The sequence below is a fragment of the Carcharodon carcharias genome, chromosome 4 (genome assembly GCF_017639515.1).
Source record: "Carcharodon carcharias isolate sCarCar2 chromosome 4, sCarCar2.pri, whole genome shotgun sequence".
Classification (NCBI taxonomy): Eukaryota; Metazoa; Chordata; class Chondrichthyes; order Lamniformes; family Lamnidae; genus Carcharodon; species Carcharodon carcharias.
This window is the reverse complement of record NC_054470.1, coordinates 52,874,961-52,889,767: the sequence shown is the minus strand read 5'-3', so window position 1 is coordinate 52,889,767 and position 14,807 is coordinate 52,874,961. Positions and strand designations below refer to the sequence as shown.

The 14,807-nt window shown below is 43.1% G+C and overlaps 1 protein-coding gene across 1 annotated transcript in view; it reads left to right on the top strand.

Moving 5' to 3' along the window:
* Positions 1–14,807, top strand: part of glis3 (GLIS family zinc finger 3) — a 675,575-nt gene that overhangs the window by 183,168 nt on the left and 477,600 nt on the right. Inside the window, exon 3 of the mRNA XM_041185484.1 lies at positions 3,200–4,235. Within this exon, the coding sequence (XP_041041418.1) occupies positions 3,200–4,235 (1,036 nt within the window). The remainder of the gene's footprint in view (positions 1–3,199; positions 4,236–14,807) is intronic.

The window sequence follows — 14,807 nt, the reverse complement described above, 5'->3', positions numbered from 1 at the left end:
TCCAAAATGACATCTACAGCATGTGCACACACCTCTGGTGTGGGCCGTGGCAGACACTACTTGGGTAGATCAGTAGTACTGGCGCTAGGGATGTGTGCTGAAAGCATGCAGAGTAGGCAGACTATGATGTCAATCAGCATGTAAAATTGGTTTAACTTTAGTGGTGATATTTTCAATCACAACGTTCAAGTTGATACCTCTCTTAACCTTGGATAGCTGAATATGCTTCCCCAGCAGGATGGTCCCCAGAACACTGCTAATTAAAGAGATCATCAACCATTCTCCAATTAGTGGCTGATTAATTTTTATTGATTGCTGCTGAGTTAGTATAAGTGTTTGGTCATTGTATTGTCATGTAAAGTTGGGGAAATCCAAAGGGAAGTGGTGTGGCACATGGTGAATGCCTTGGTTCTGACTTCGAGTTCTGCTTAGATTATTTGCTCCCAAACACATTTTCTTGAGTTTCCATTCCCTTAGCCTGCAGCATAACAGAGAGAATGAGCAGAGGTGACAGAGAGGAGGACAAGCTATTTGAAGAGGGAGGAGGAGAAGGACTCAGCAGGAGATGATATCTATGCAAGGCATAGAGGTAGCAGATCCTCTACCACAAATTCAGTAAGGAATGGTGCAGTAGATGCCTCCTTGTCACTATGTTAGTGCTCACTGAAATTCACCACCTGTTACAGACAGGTCGACAGCCTCAGCATAGCCAAGAACAGTATCACGAAGTTGACTTCCTATGTTCTCTTTCCAGTGTGGAACATCCAACATTACCCAGTTTGTCATCCTCAGTTGTATAAGGGAGTAACTGATACACTGTATGCAAATAGAAGGAATACATTGTCTTCTGTTTTTCCAGAGAGAAGCAGATGGAGTGTGCATGCAGCTTCCCCAGGATAGTTGGCTTCCCCATGGTGCCAGGTTGAGAGACGGCAGTAGTTTTGTGTACACAGAGACACTGCCACTCCTCTGGGGCAGTACCTCAGCAATCCTAGTAAGGTGTTCGTGGACAGATTATTGGAATTCTGTGAGACACTGACCATTAATAACAGCAGCCATGTGGCAGCAGTCTGAATTTGCATGGCAACAGGCTGAGCTTGCATGTGTTCAGTCTGAGCTTCCCCTGGCGTGAGCAGACATTGGGTGGCTTCTGCAATGGAAACTGAGACATTGGTCATCATGGTTAGGCCTGAAAATGTGCTGATGAAGTTTGCCTCCAAAGCCACACTGAAAATGATGGACTCCAAGCTTTGTGCAAAGCTGTATGTAAAGTCATACTGGATTCTTCCATTCTCCATGATAGTGACCAAAGGCAGGCCTACCAATGCACCAAGCATTTCTGCGGGCTTACCCATTAGCCTTTTGCTATATGCCACCCATCAATGTCCTCATCACCCTCTGGCAAGCTGGCACCTGTGCTGCCCTTATCCCCTGCCCTGGCTGCAGACCACCTGTATTTTGTGACACACCACATACAGCTTCCTCCTCTAAGCCCCCCTCTAAAGGACATGCAGCACATGTCTGAATGGGTGTCTACAAGTGTGAGATGGAGTAATGGCGTTTCATCATTAGCAGTCGTTTCTTCCTCTTGCACATCATGCTTCTGCACCACTGCCTGACCAAGTTACAATCCTTAGGCACCTTAAAGAAGAAAAGCACAGGGTAGAGTTGATGTGAGGGAAGGGGACAGGGGAGTGCAAGAACAATGCTTGTTTCATCTGCAGTTTGTAAATCAGAAGAAATTAAGGGATGAGGGGGAAGTGGGATGTAAGAAGGATGATTAGGTAGGAGCTTAAAGTAATTTTTGGTGCTTTAACCCGCTGTTAGCCAAGACCTCAGTCATGGTTGTTTCAGTGTATGGTCTCCTCCATAGGGGGAAGGTAGATATCCGTAACTGTCCCCATTGGCTCACTGCTGCTGACTATGGTTATGCATTACCTTGTCCTGCAAGAGAGAGGCAAGTGTGTCAGTGAGTCTGGTGCAATGTTTCTGGGTGCTGTTACTGTCATGGTTGAATTGCTGGCAGTGCGTGCAAGCTGTGAGATGTGGGTGTGAGGCTTGCAGCAGTGCAAAGTGTGTGAGTGTGAGGTGAAGCTTTGAATGTAATTGATAGAGATTGTTGGTGGGAGAATGATGAGGGTGTGGAGCATTGAGGAGTGTGTGAAGTTAGTGGTGCAATTGGTAGGATATGGCATTTGAAGATGCACTCACTGACCTTGACCATTTGTGTGAGATAATTAAATTACTTTCAGCACTGCATCCAGGTTACTTGGGCAACACTTCTAGCATTGATCTGCATAGCCATCTGGTCTCACTCTGTGTTCTGTTTGTCCAGAGAGCCTCCTGGCCCCTGCAGTTGGAGGACATCTCTCCTCCTCTCCACCCCCTGCAACAAGGCCTATAGTGCTGTTAGTGAAACTTGGAGCTCACACTTTGTCTTGAAGTGCCATTCCAATGTCTTTCCCTGATCAAACTGGCTGCTAGAATAACTTTCAACGTCTTCTCCAGACAAAATACACCTCTCCTTTAGGAGGTGCAGCCTGGTTTTAAGGAGTGCAGACTAGCTTAAACTCATGCTTGCTTCTTATGCCTGCACTGTGTGCTTAGCGTTGGTTGCACACTACAATCGTTGAAATAAATGGGCAGCATGAAGTTTGCATATTGCCTGCATCGGAAGGAAAGAGTTGCTGGTTAATGGTGCATCACAATACCCGTGCCTGTTTTTGAGTGCGATTGCATTTTGCTACTTAGATGGCTTTCTTTGTAAAGGAACCGATTCAAGTGTTTTTTTTTTAAATGCCACTGTATATTTCTCCTGTAATAAGGTAATTCTTTGAAAATTTAGATTGTCAAAATCTATCTTCAGTATGAATAAATCTTGAAGTTTTATTAATTGTGTTCTGTCCCTGTGCCAATCCAAAGGATGGCACATAATAAAACAGTTAAGCTCGTTCTGATTGCTTCAAATTAAATAGGCTTTGTTTCATGAAACTTAAACTTCCAGTCTCCAACAATTAGGCTCCTTCCCACTGAAAGGAAATTGTGTAATTAGGTTAGATTAAGGAAACTTCAAAGCATAATTTTCCACAGAAACAGATATTTCTTGTGACAGCTGATGTTTTGCCACCTGTGAGGAAAAAGTTGAGACAACGTTGATTTTTTTTTTCATTGTCATGTTATTTTTATTTTTACCTTTTAGATCCATTACTTCAGGTGGATCACTGGGCTCAACTGCACTAAGCCTTATAGAAAGCCAGTCAACGTTGAATGTGAAGCAAGAGTGGCCTCATGGTTACCCAATCCTTCCATCCCTCCCATCGAACCAAGGTTCTCAGAATGGCAGTGAACTAGGGGATGTGCTGAGTATACCACCTGGAACTGCCATGTCAAATAACAGCACCTCAAACTCTTTGCCGTCCTACTTGTTTGGGAATGAGAACAGCTCTCGTAATTCTGCCCGATCTAACTCTGCTCGATCAAGAAAAAGAGGTCTTTCCACCTCACCTTTTTCAGACGGAGTTGGAATCGACCTCATTATCCGCACATCTCCAACATCATTAGTCGCATACATCAATGGGTCTAGGGGGTCTCCGGCTGATGTTTCCCCTCAGCCTGAAGTGTGTGGACATTTCCTAGGAGTCAGAGGTAGTTGCATCCCTCAGGCCTACAATACAGCAGGTAAAGAGCGTAATCTCTTTACACTCACTGACCTTGAAGCCAGTAATGGAGTGTACCAGAGGATGCAACAGCTGGAGCAATCTTCTGTGCACCCCATGGTGATGAACAACATGGTTGTTCAACAGGGTATCTCAGTGATTGGTAATCAGCAGTATGATGTATTTAAAAATGATCAACTGGATGAATTCTCTTCAGGCATGGAAATTCCTACACTGCCCCAGGGCCCTCCACCACCTTACCATGCCCACCAGCATCTCATGACCCATTCCCATCCACATGGGCAGCCATCACCACAAGGGACACAGCTGGATGAGGACGGTGAGCCATCAAGAGTTAACGGAAAGCACTGTTGCCGCTGGATAGACTGCAGTGCAATGTATGACGAACAGGAGGAGCTTGTGCGACATATTGAAAAGGCGCACATAGATCAGCGTAAAGGAGAGGACTTTACTTGCTTCTGGGCTGGTTGTCCACGCAGATACAAGCCATTTAATGCTCGCTACAAACTGTTGATCCACATGAGGGTGCATTCAGGAGAAAAGCCAAACAAGTGTACGGTAGGTGACAAAGCAAAGTTCAGTATACTACTCTTTATTTGTTTACAAATCAACAATTTTATTGACATTAGGCATTAAGGCACTGAGGGCTGATTAATTATGATCATCATATCCAGTTTTGGTTGCCATCTTGATTACTGCAAAAAATACTTTCAAAATACAGTAATTTATGTTTTGTTTATCAAATATAATGGAGTGCCACAGCTTAAGTGATTTTTATGTGTATCTCAAATATAACATAACTCTGATGCAAAGAAAACAACATCAATGTATTTATTATGGATTAACATTCCAAAGGATTTATTTTGTGCAGCAGTGGTTACAAGTATGATGCCAAACCTGAACGTTCAGTTTTATTATCTCTAATACTGTTTCATAAAATCATGCAGTCGCCTAGTTACTAATGACAGTAAACATTATTTATATGATAAGGACATAAAGGGAAAAATTGCACAAAATCTTTGTTTTTAAGTTTAAAGGGTAAGCAGGATAGGCAGAGGCGCTCCATTAACAATCATAATCATGCAGTGATGGGATCTGGATTTTTTAGCAGTCACATCATTGAATCCCATATTTTAACCTCTTCGTAGCGAGACGCTGAATGGAAGCTATGGCATTTCCCCATAGAAAGGGAAGGAGGGAACAGAAAAATCAGAGAGAAAGTTATCACCAGAATTATGTTATGTAAATCAAAGCAACAGATCCAAGAAAGGATTTGGTGTAAGGTGTTGGCTGCTGTAGCCCTCTTGACCAAAATTGATTCATGACACAGGAAATGTCTGAAATATGTCGTTTGCATTCGGGAATGATCTGTGAGTCAACACTCCCAGCAAGGAACTCATAAGGAGCACATGTTAGCAAATAGAAAATCACAGATTTCATGTCTACAGTTTCCTGAAGTACACTCCCAATGGAATGATGTACTGCATAATGCCCCTTAAATGCAAGATTACTTTTTAAACACAAGAAATATGCTAAAAGCACAATGGCCCTTACATTGACAGATGCTTTACCATTTAAACCATTGTTTTATCATTATCAAAGAACTAAAAATACTGGTATTATGTTATTTATCAGGATATGCATCACATTGATTTGAATCCACTCAAGTGAATTAGAAATCATTTTGATAAATCAGTTAGAAGCCATTGAAAGAAAGATTCAATAAACAGTGTGGACCACTGAAAAAGATCATCAGTACAGAAAAGGTACAAGACTTGGTGCAACTTTGAAAACAGTGTTAGAATACAGAGTTTTTGTCGGGAATGGTTCAGTAGGTGTTTCAGAGGAAAAAAAATCACCAAATTTTCAAACTTAACAATTGAGAATTAAAAATTGTTGTATTTGCTAGATTTTTCAGTTCTGAAAAAGTATACAGAGGAACTGTGATAAGAAGTTCTGAATATGATTTGTGGTCCTTAGGTGACCACACCTAATAGTTTGAAGTCTGTCACTGAGGTTTGGTCATCACTGTTGCAACAGCTCTGTAATGTGAATCCTATTTCTTGTACGAGTCAAGTTAGTAAGTAAAATTAAAGTGTTAAAGGCTGGACGCAAATGTTAATTGTAGACAGGAACTAAGTAGACACACAAATTTTGAAATGGTTGCAGTGAAATTATTGTGCTACATTATTTTTCATGTGTCCCATGTGTTCATGTGTTCATGGTTCTGTTGCCACTTCTATATGATGTGAACAGTAGATTATAAAGATGACACTCCTGTGTGTGCTGTAGATTACAATCGCATTTTAGAGGCCGGATATTCGTTGCTAGGATTGGGTTGGAATGGAGGTGGTCAACAAAATGGCGCTGACATCATGCGTCATCCCACCTCCATTCCTGATCCTGTCAATTTTCTTGAGGGGAAGAGTAGAGTGACGGGAGAGTGGGAAAGTGAAGTTGCCAGTGTTGTTAATTGAGTGCAACTTCTTTAGAGCTCCCTTTCTAAGGTCTGAAGTTTGCATGGGTAGACAGCTGTTGGGAGCTTTGTAAGGCTGAACAGCACCAGCCTGTCAGGAAAATGGTCAGCAGTGTGGAAAATTTCTTATTTAATTTAAAGAAGTGGAAGTTTTGAAGCAAACTTATTCCACAACAATGAAATTTTAATAGCACTAACATTTCCTTGTCCTATCCCAGGTTCCAGCTCTCCATTTGTCCTGGCCAATTTGGATGCTTTCATTTTTTTAAACCATGCACAGATGGCAGACAAAGCAATGGCTGCCAAGTCAGGCCAGAATATGGCCCATTTTCCTGGTGACCCACCTCCACTCTCCCTGCCCCCAACCTGGCCATTAATTGGCCACCATCCCCCACTCCTCACCAATTAACCCCTCTCCTCCACCAAAATCAGAAGCCTTCTCTTCTTCCCATCAGGGTGGATTCACAACTAAAAATGAACCCATTTCCCACATCCGACCTCCTCTGCCAAAATCCAGCCCTCAATCTCAGATAGATTCACCCAGCAAGAATTTAATATCTTCTATGTTCACCATACAAGCCATCATAGAGAGGGTGAGGTGTACCACTGTGGGCTGGATTTTACATTCCCCTAGTGACAGGTTTGAAAGTGGGGCGGCCTGCCCACCTACCTGCCCTCCCCCGCCCTGTCTCAATTTTTTATAGAATATGGTAGAGGCACCTGGAGGCCCATCCGCCCCGGGCCTATTGAGGTCCTTAAGTACATGGCCAATTAATGGACAGTTAAGGGCCTCATCCCGCTGCTGCCACTATTTTACCCAGGGCAGGGGGAGGCCTACACCACAGGGTAGCCTGGCAACTTTAGCTGCGTGGGTCGGTGTTGGGCAGGACCCATGGGTCCTCTGGAGGCACCTCCTCCCAAGCACTTACCATTCCCCTCTCAGGCTTCTCAAACAGCACCCCTTAAAACCCAGCCCTGTGTTGCGCATTTCCTGAGGATTGTTGGCAAAGCAGTCAATTCAGCTCACAGGTTGTTTTCATTTCTCTTTGAGTAGTAAAGGATGGAAAATGCCACAAATATTTTCTGAAACTATCAATGGTTGCATAATCCAAATGTTTATTTAAAATTATTCCAGAATAGGAATGGAGAATTTACTTTGAAGTTTATATTACAAGAACTAAGATGTCAGCTGGGCACATGCATTGCTCTTAATGTATTGGTCAGCTGTATTAAAGAAAGGACGGAAAAATCTTGTATTCTGTGACATCAGCATTTCAGATTTAGTGCAGCATGATTTCATAGATCATCTGTCTTTATATTAACCTGATAATATCATACCCTAAAACCATGTAGAGAATAAATAAAGTGAAATATACAACTACCCTTGTGATACCTAAAAATGTCCTATCACAATAGCCTTGGAAAAGCATGGTCCAACATGATAATTTATGGAAAGAGTAATCAACAATGCTACCGAGAGGCATTTACTTACCTGTAACTTGCTCATCAATGCTCAGATTGGGTTTTGTCAGGACCACTGTGCTCCAAACTTCAGTAGCCTTAATCCAAATATGGATGAATTTCAAAGTGAAGTGAGAGGAACTGCCTTGACAGCAAGGCAACATTCAACCGAGTACAGCAAAAAACTGTTTAAGTAAGGCTGAAGTCAGTAGGAATTATGCAGAAGTTCTCACCTGACTTTTCAACTCAGGCCTGGAGAGAACTGTATGTGGCAGCACGCCCCTGAGGCCTTCAGTTGAGGGCTGGAGAGTCGGAGGTAAGGCAGCCTTGCCCCCTTTTTTAACAGCATTACCTGCCATAAAGCAGCTAAGTTTAAAGGTCCAGCCACTTTCAGAAGCCGTTTGGGGGGAGCGGGGGAGTAAGGTGTTGGGGGGGTCCCATGGGGGTTTTGAGAAAGAAGTCCTGTGGGGCGGGGTCAGTACTATAGTTACCTAGGAGTTAGAAGTGGTTTTAGTTTTTCTAACTTTTCCTGGGTATGTATTACTGTAAGACAGTCATAACCATCCAAAGTTTGTGATTTGAATCATACTTTCAGAACGTTCCAATTCCAGGGCAATTATCCAACAGAAGTTTGAACTTCCTGGGCAATTTCTGGGCACTTCTTACCTGGGGACTTCCGGGGTTGGGAGGAGTTCCCCAGCACATTTTTGGGGTACCCTCTCAGTCATGGCTCCTGGAAGCTCAGAAGTTACAGGTCAATGTATAAATAGCATGGTTGGTTGTGATCGGGTGTTCTGAAGCAAATGGCTCACCTCATGGCACCCCAAAGCATCGCCACAATTTATAAAGGCACAAGTTAGGAGAGTGGTGGGATTCTCTCCACTTGCTTGGATGGGTGCTGTTGCAACAATACCCAAGCGTCTTAACACCAACCAGGCTAAAACTATCTGCTTGATTGCATCTTGTCTACTAGCCTGAATATCCACCCCCTCCACCTCTGGTGTGCCATGGCTGCAGTGTGTACTATCTACAGGACACACAACAGCAACATACTGCTGATAGTATTTCCCAAATCTGCAACAAAATCCAAGCATGAGACCACCACCACCTCTAAACTCTCCTCAAAGTCATATACCATCCTGATTTGGACAAATATTGCAATTTCTTCATTATTGTTTGTTCAAAAGCCTGGAACTTCCGACAAGACAGTACTGTGGGAGCACCTTTGCCACATGGACTGCAGTGATTCAAAAAAAGACGCACCATCACTTTTCTAAGTAACTAGTTAGGAACAATAAATGCTAGCCCTACTCTTGAAGTTCACACCTTCAGAATGATTTTCTAAAATATCTAACCTCACAGCCTCTAAGGAGGCTTGGAGCATTTGAGACAGCTTAGTTTTGTGGGCAAAGGTAAAAGAATTTGGGGTGGAGAATCCTCAAATGTATTTCCTTTTACACCTTTACTGTCGCAAGAGAAAAATTTCATCTCATTGATCTTTATTTGAAAGGAAACCCAGACATCAGATGGCAAAGGACAACATTATACCCACAGTGCCACCAACTCATCCTTTGGTAGATGAAACTGACATAAAAGTAGAATAACACAAAAATTCTTCTTAAATGTCCTGTCATAGTTTAGTTCTTCAGTTATTCCTAATATATCTGGAACTAGTAACATTGCACAGCCAGAAGCAACATTTGCTCATGATTTGAATTAGAACTGAATTCCTCTAATGACATTTTACCAGTCATGAGAACCATGTTTAGTAAATCTGAATGCAATCTAATTTTTGTCCATATGGATAGAATTATATCCATCTCTCAGTTTTTTTTATATTGTGTTACCCTCTTCATTGAAATATGAGGCTTTTGTAAGTGGCTATCGAGTAAGGTAACCAATAAAATGCGGTTCCAGGAAACAGCATTTCACAGTCTGAATTTGATTTACATTGTCAATGAGATTTCATATAGGTGGATCAGGGTAACTCTTAGTCCCATGCCTGATTGAAACATTTTCTTCCAGATTTAAACCAAAAAAAAAACAGAAGTTCTCTTGCTAATACCAATGTCTTTGAATCACATGAAGAGACAAAGTGAAGTTTCCTCTGATTAAATTGACAGTATGGCGTGCTATCATTTCAAATAAACATGACGAATGGTAACATCTCCACTACTGGAAACTGAAAACAAAAACATGCTGTTTTCTAACATCTGGGGAAGTTTAGCCATGTCAGAGAAGAAGCATTGCTGAGCCATTGGCATGTATCCCATGAGGCATCTGGTATATCAAACTCTTAACAGGTATGATAGAAGTATGATCTTCAGAAATTTTTGAATGACATTTGCTGGAAGGATGGGGAAGAAAAAAGTTAAACAGAGGGGAGAAATCCTCTCCAGATGTCCTGCTGGCAGCAGTCAGTAAGAATACCTGCCAGAAACTATTTTACTTCAGAAAGCACAATTTAAGATCTGTCATTCAGTAATTTTAATTTCATTTCCCATGAGGTGGCATGCGATCTAGCATACCTGAGCAACTGCCTTGTTTTATACTATGCTTTTTGTGTAAAATCAGAACCAGATTTTACTTATTTTTTTGAAAAGCAGTTTCCCCGTGTTAGAGAAACATCGATGGCTTGGATCAGGGAGAAAATAGATTTTAAAGGGATATTGTCATTATGAAAAAAAAACAAAGCATACAAAGCTTTCTTGGACACCTGTTTAATATGGTCATGTCGCATCATACACCTGTTATATACCTGGCAAGTTATTCAGTTCCGTTTAATTCAATGGAGGTGAAAATATGACAGAGGCATTAACAGGTAGTCAAAGCGATAGCGCCTGTTCACGCAACCACCCAAGGTGAATTTCTACCCCCAATTGTTTGACCAATCTCACTGTTTAGTTATAGAAAGCAACCGTAATAGCCAGACTTCATTGTTAGTTACATTGAAAATTGACTCAGTGACACGATGCTATGTTTAAAATGATTTGTGTATTTCCAAATTTGATTTGTACACATTAGAAAGGAAATTATGTCTCCTGACTGAGTACAGCCAATCATGCTTTTACTGTTCTAATGAACTGTTATTGAATATGGTGAAAATGTGATTGAATGACTTTTGTTGAAATAATAGGACAAAAAGATCCTGGGTATATTGATAACTGACTTCTGGGTAGATTAAATTGTAGCTTGATAAGCACAAAATAAATAATTTAGTCAGGCCATTAACCACTCACTGGTGTATTGAGTTATTTTCATAGAACTGTAAACTACTAGCCAGATATGTTTTTGCATGCAAGCATTTCTTCTTTCACCAATTCCTTTATTGTAAATAAATCATTTTGCCAATTCTCTTTTTGGGCATTTTACTGGATTCTCTTCCCTTTTACAACTGTTGTTTACACATATATAAACATGTATTTTAACAAACATTTATTGAAGAAAGAGTAGGGACCCAATTTTCCTCTCCCAAATTGGAATGGAACAGAGGCAGGACAACACAAAAAAATGGAGTCAAAGGCCTGCATGCTGGCCCAACTCTGCTAGTTTTCCCAAGGATGGGAGTAGTGGACTGCAGGGAGGAAAGCCAAGTTGATGCTTCACTAATTGGGTATTTCAGTAGGCGGGCACACGCCAGAGTTGGCAGCATGCGCGCCGGAAATTAAAAGGCATATTAAAAGATAAATTACCTTAAATTTTTTGCTCCCCATCCAACCTTACAGTTGGCGGGCAGGCGAAAAGGCCAAGAGGCTTTTACACTTTTTTGGAAACCTCCCCCAAGAGTGGGATGAGGCTTCCAACATCAAATTAAACTTTTCAAGCTTCACTTATAACATGACAGAGTTACATTTTCTAATCTTTATTATTCTTTTACAAAACTTTTCATCTCACTGAGGCACCTCTGTGTCTCAGGGAGATTCTCAAGCACGCATGCACAAACTTCGTGCTCGCCCTCCTCCCCCCACCCGCACCGAGGCTGAATACTGCCGCTCACATTTCATGCTGGGTGGGCCTTAATTGGCCAGCCAGCATGAAATCACCTTCCGGCCTCAATCGCGAGCGGTGGTCTACTTCCCGACCGCCTTTGCCCACCTCCGCCGAGCCCGCCCAACAAGGGCTAAATTCTACCCTTAACCTCCCTTCCTAACAGCAGTGTGGGTGTACCTACACCACGGGGACTGCAGTGGTTCAAGAAGGCAGCTCACCACCACCTTCTCAACGACAATTAGGGATGGGCAATAAATGCTGGCCTAGCCAGCTACACCCACATCCCATGAATGAATAAAAAATATCATCTTCTAGGATCATTTAATACCTTGATCTAATGAAAATCATGCTTAATGGCACGCTAGCTTCAGGGGTGGGCTCGCAACCCAGAATTGAGCTTGCTTCCCAATTCCCACCCACAACAGGAAAATCCAGCCCTTGGAAATGATTTTTTATGTGTGCTGAGCTGGGGTATTTTAATCATTTTCTGTGACATATCGCAAAATTTTGTGAAGGTAGCAGGAGTCTTGCTTGGAGAGCTGGTAGGAGACTTGCGTTGCCTTCTTTGGGGAAGGCTTGCCAACCACAATCCAATCAGGCAGTGGAGAGACCAGTGGCAGGTTCTTTCCCCAGAATCAGGGCCCTGGGGGTTAAGGGGGTCTGCCTGCCAAGAGCTGCTGACCAATCAGAGACTGTCCATTCTTTTTTTCAGCAGTGCCACAGTGGAGGTATTGGAAAGACATCCAATGGAGGCCCTTGATTACAAAGCAACCCAGGCAACAGCTAAATAATGGTGGGAGGTGCTTCCTTGGGTGGGGGTCGCAGGCTAGAAAGGTGTAGGAGGGTTGTAGCAAGGGGAGGGTGTGTATCTCAGCAGGCCCACCCCCATTGCCCAATGTCAGATCCCTAAATCAGCCACTGGGTGCCTTTGAAGGGGGGACTAGCCACTGGGAGATGGTAAGCAGCCTGCATGGTGTTACTTGTTGTGCGTGCCGGATGGCAACAGGCCCACCTGAACCTGGGTTAATACTGGCAGCTGTGGGGATGATGCCCTCAAGTGGTCATTTATTGTTCACATAAGGGCCTCAACTGGTGGTGGGGCAGGAAGGTCAACCATGGACCTTCCCACCCCTGATTTGATCGGCGTGGAGGTGGGAAGGTGACGGAGTGCCCCCCCTTCCACCTGACTAAATGGCCTCCCTTCCTCCAAATATGTCACTAGAGAGGGCAGAAGATACCGCCCAATGCCTAAGGAACATGTAGCTGATATTTTGGCAGGATCTTTTCAAGAAGAGTAATCCATTCCATAAAATAATGGACTGTAAGAGCTGTTAAAAATAACAGTTATTTTGTTTTAAGCCTTCTCATAATTTCTGGGGTTTTGCAAACTATTTACTAAGTTAGATATAAGCTTGCTACAATATTTCATAATCAAGAGAAGAATATTCACTCCATCGGGGAGGGAAGTGCAGGAGTGGGCGTGTGCAGGCGCACCTCCGATTGGTACCCCCAATCGGCGGTGCACCGCCATTTTACATGGTGAGCCAATTAAGGCCCGCCCAGCTTGACATCCTCCTGGAAGTGCTATGCGCTCCCTGTGCGGGTGAGGGGGGGGGGATTCCCTAAGCCAGGAGTGCGCTCTTTCATGCATGTGTACACATGCGCACAGAAGAGCACACTCATCTCCCTGAGGCAGCACTTAGATCAGCGCCAAATTCAAAAATGGTCAATGCACAAAAATAAAATTTTCCTGATATGTTCCCTCATGTGACACTATCACATGAGTTGGGACATGTCCTTCACTTTTATTCAAACTTTTATTAAATTTTTAAAAACCTACATGAAACCTCATCCCGCCCATGGATGAGTTTTCATGTTTTTTCTGAAGCCCGCCAGGGCTCCCAGCCTGCCCACCAACCTTAAGGTAGGACAGGCAGGTCCATTAACTAGTTGAATTAGTTTTTCAATGGCCTCAATAGGCCATTGACAGGCCGGCGGGCACACAGCTGATTCAGCTGCGCCCCTACTGGCCTGAAAATTGAAATGATGCGGGGTGACGCCTGGAGTTCCGCCCGACTTCATCCATTTTACACGATGGCGAGTGGACCATGCCCCCCAGCTCACCGATGTCAATATCCTGGCCCAAGTGTAGTTAGTTTTTCAAGAGTTATGTTGCTGATGTCAGTTATTAATCCCTCAGTGTATTATCATTATATAACCATCTCCATTCATGCCCAACTTAAAAAAAATTGTCATGGAATGTGGTGTTTTGTTGCTCGTCCTTAATTGCCCTTGAGAAGGTGGTGGTGAACCACTTTCTTGAACCACTTCAATCCATCTGGTCCAGGTACACACACAGTGCTACTGGGAGGGGAGCTTCAGGATTTTGATTCAGCGACAGTGAAGAAATGGCAATATATTTCGAGGTCAGGATGATGTGTGGCTTGGAGGGGAACTTGCAGGTGGTGGTGTTCCCAGGCATCTACTGCCCTTGTCCTTCTAGGTGATAGAGGGTGCTGCAGAAGGAGCCTTGGTGAGTTGATGCAGTGCATCTTGTATATAATGTGCATTGGAGTCCTTACATCAAGGTACCATTTGAACAAGTGTGGCACCAAAGAGGTCTGGCAAAATTGATGTTACTTGGAATCTGTTGGGGAGGGGTGGGGGGGTGGGGTTGCGGGGGTGCAGGGAATACCTCTACTTGTTGGAGTCATACCTAGCACAAAAGAAAATGGTTGTGATTTTAGGAAGTCAATCATCTCAGTCCTAAGACATTGCTGCAGGAGTTCCTCAGGGTAGTGTTCTATACCCAACCATCTTCAACTCCTTCACCTATGACTTTCCCTCCAACATAAGGCAAGATGTTTGGATGTCCTCTGATGATTGCTTAATGTTCAGTCCCATTCACAACTCCTCAGATACAGAAGTAGTCCATGCCAATATGCAGAAAAGCCTGGACAACATTCAGGCTTGGGCTGATAAGTGGCAATTAACATATGTGCCATACAAGTGCCAGGCAATGACCATCTCCAACAAGAATGAATCTAATCAGCTCGCCTTGACATTTATCATTGATATTCAGTTACTGTTAGAGATCCTACCACAAAGTACTTTGCTATCAAGTTGAATCCCTTGTGACTATTTCACCAAAATTTACATGTTACATCAAAAACTTTCCAGGTAGCTCATTGATATATCATTTT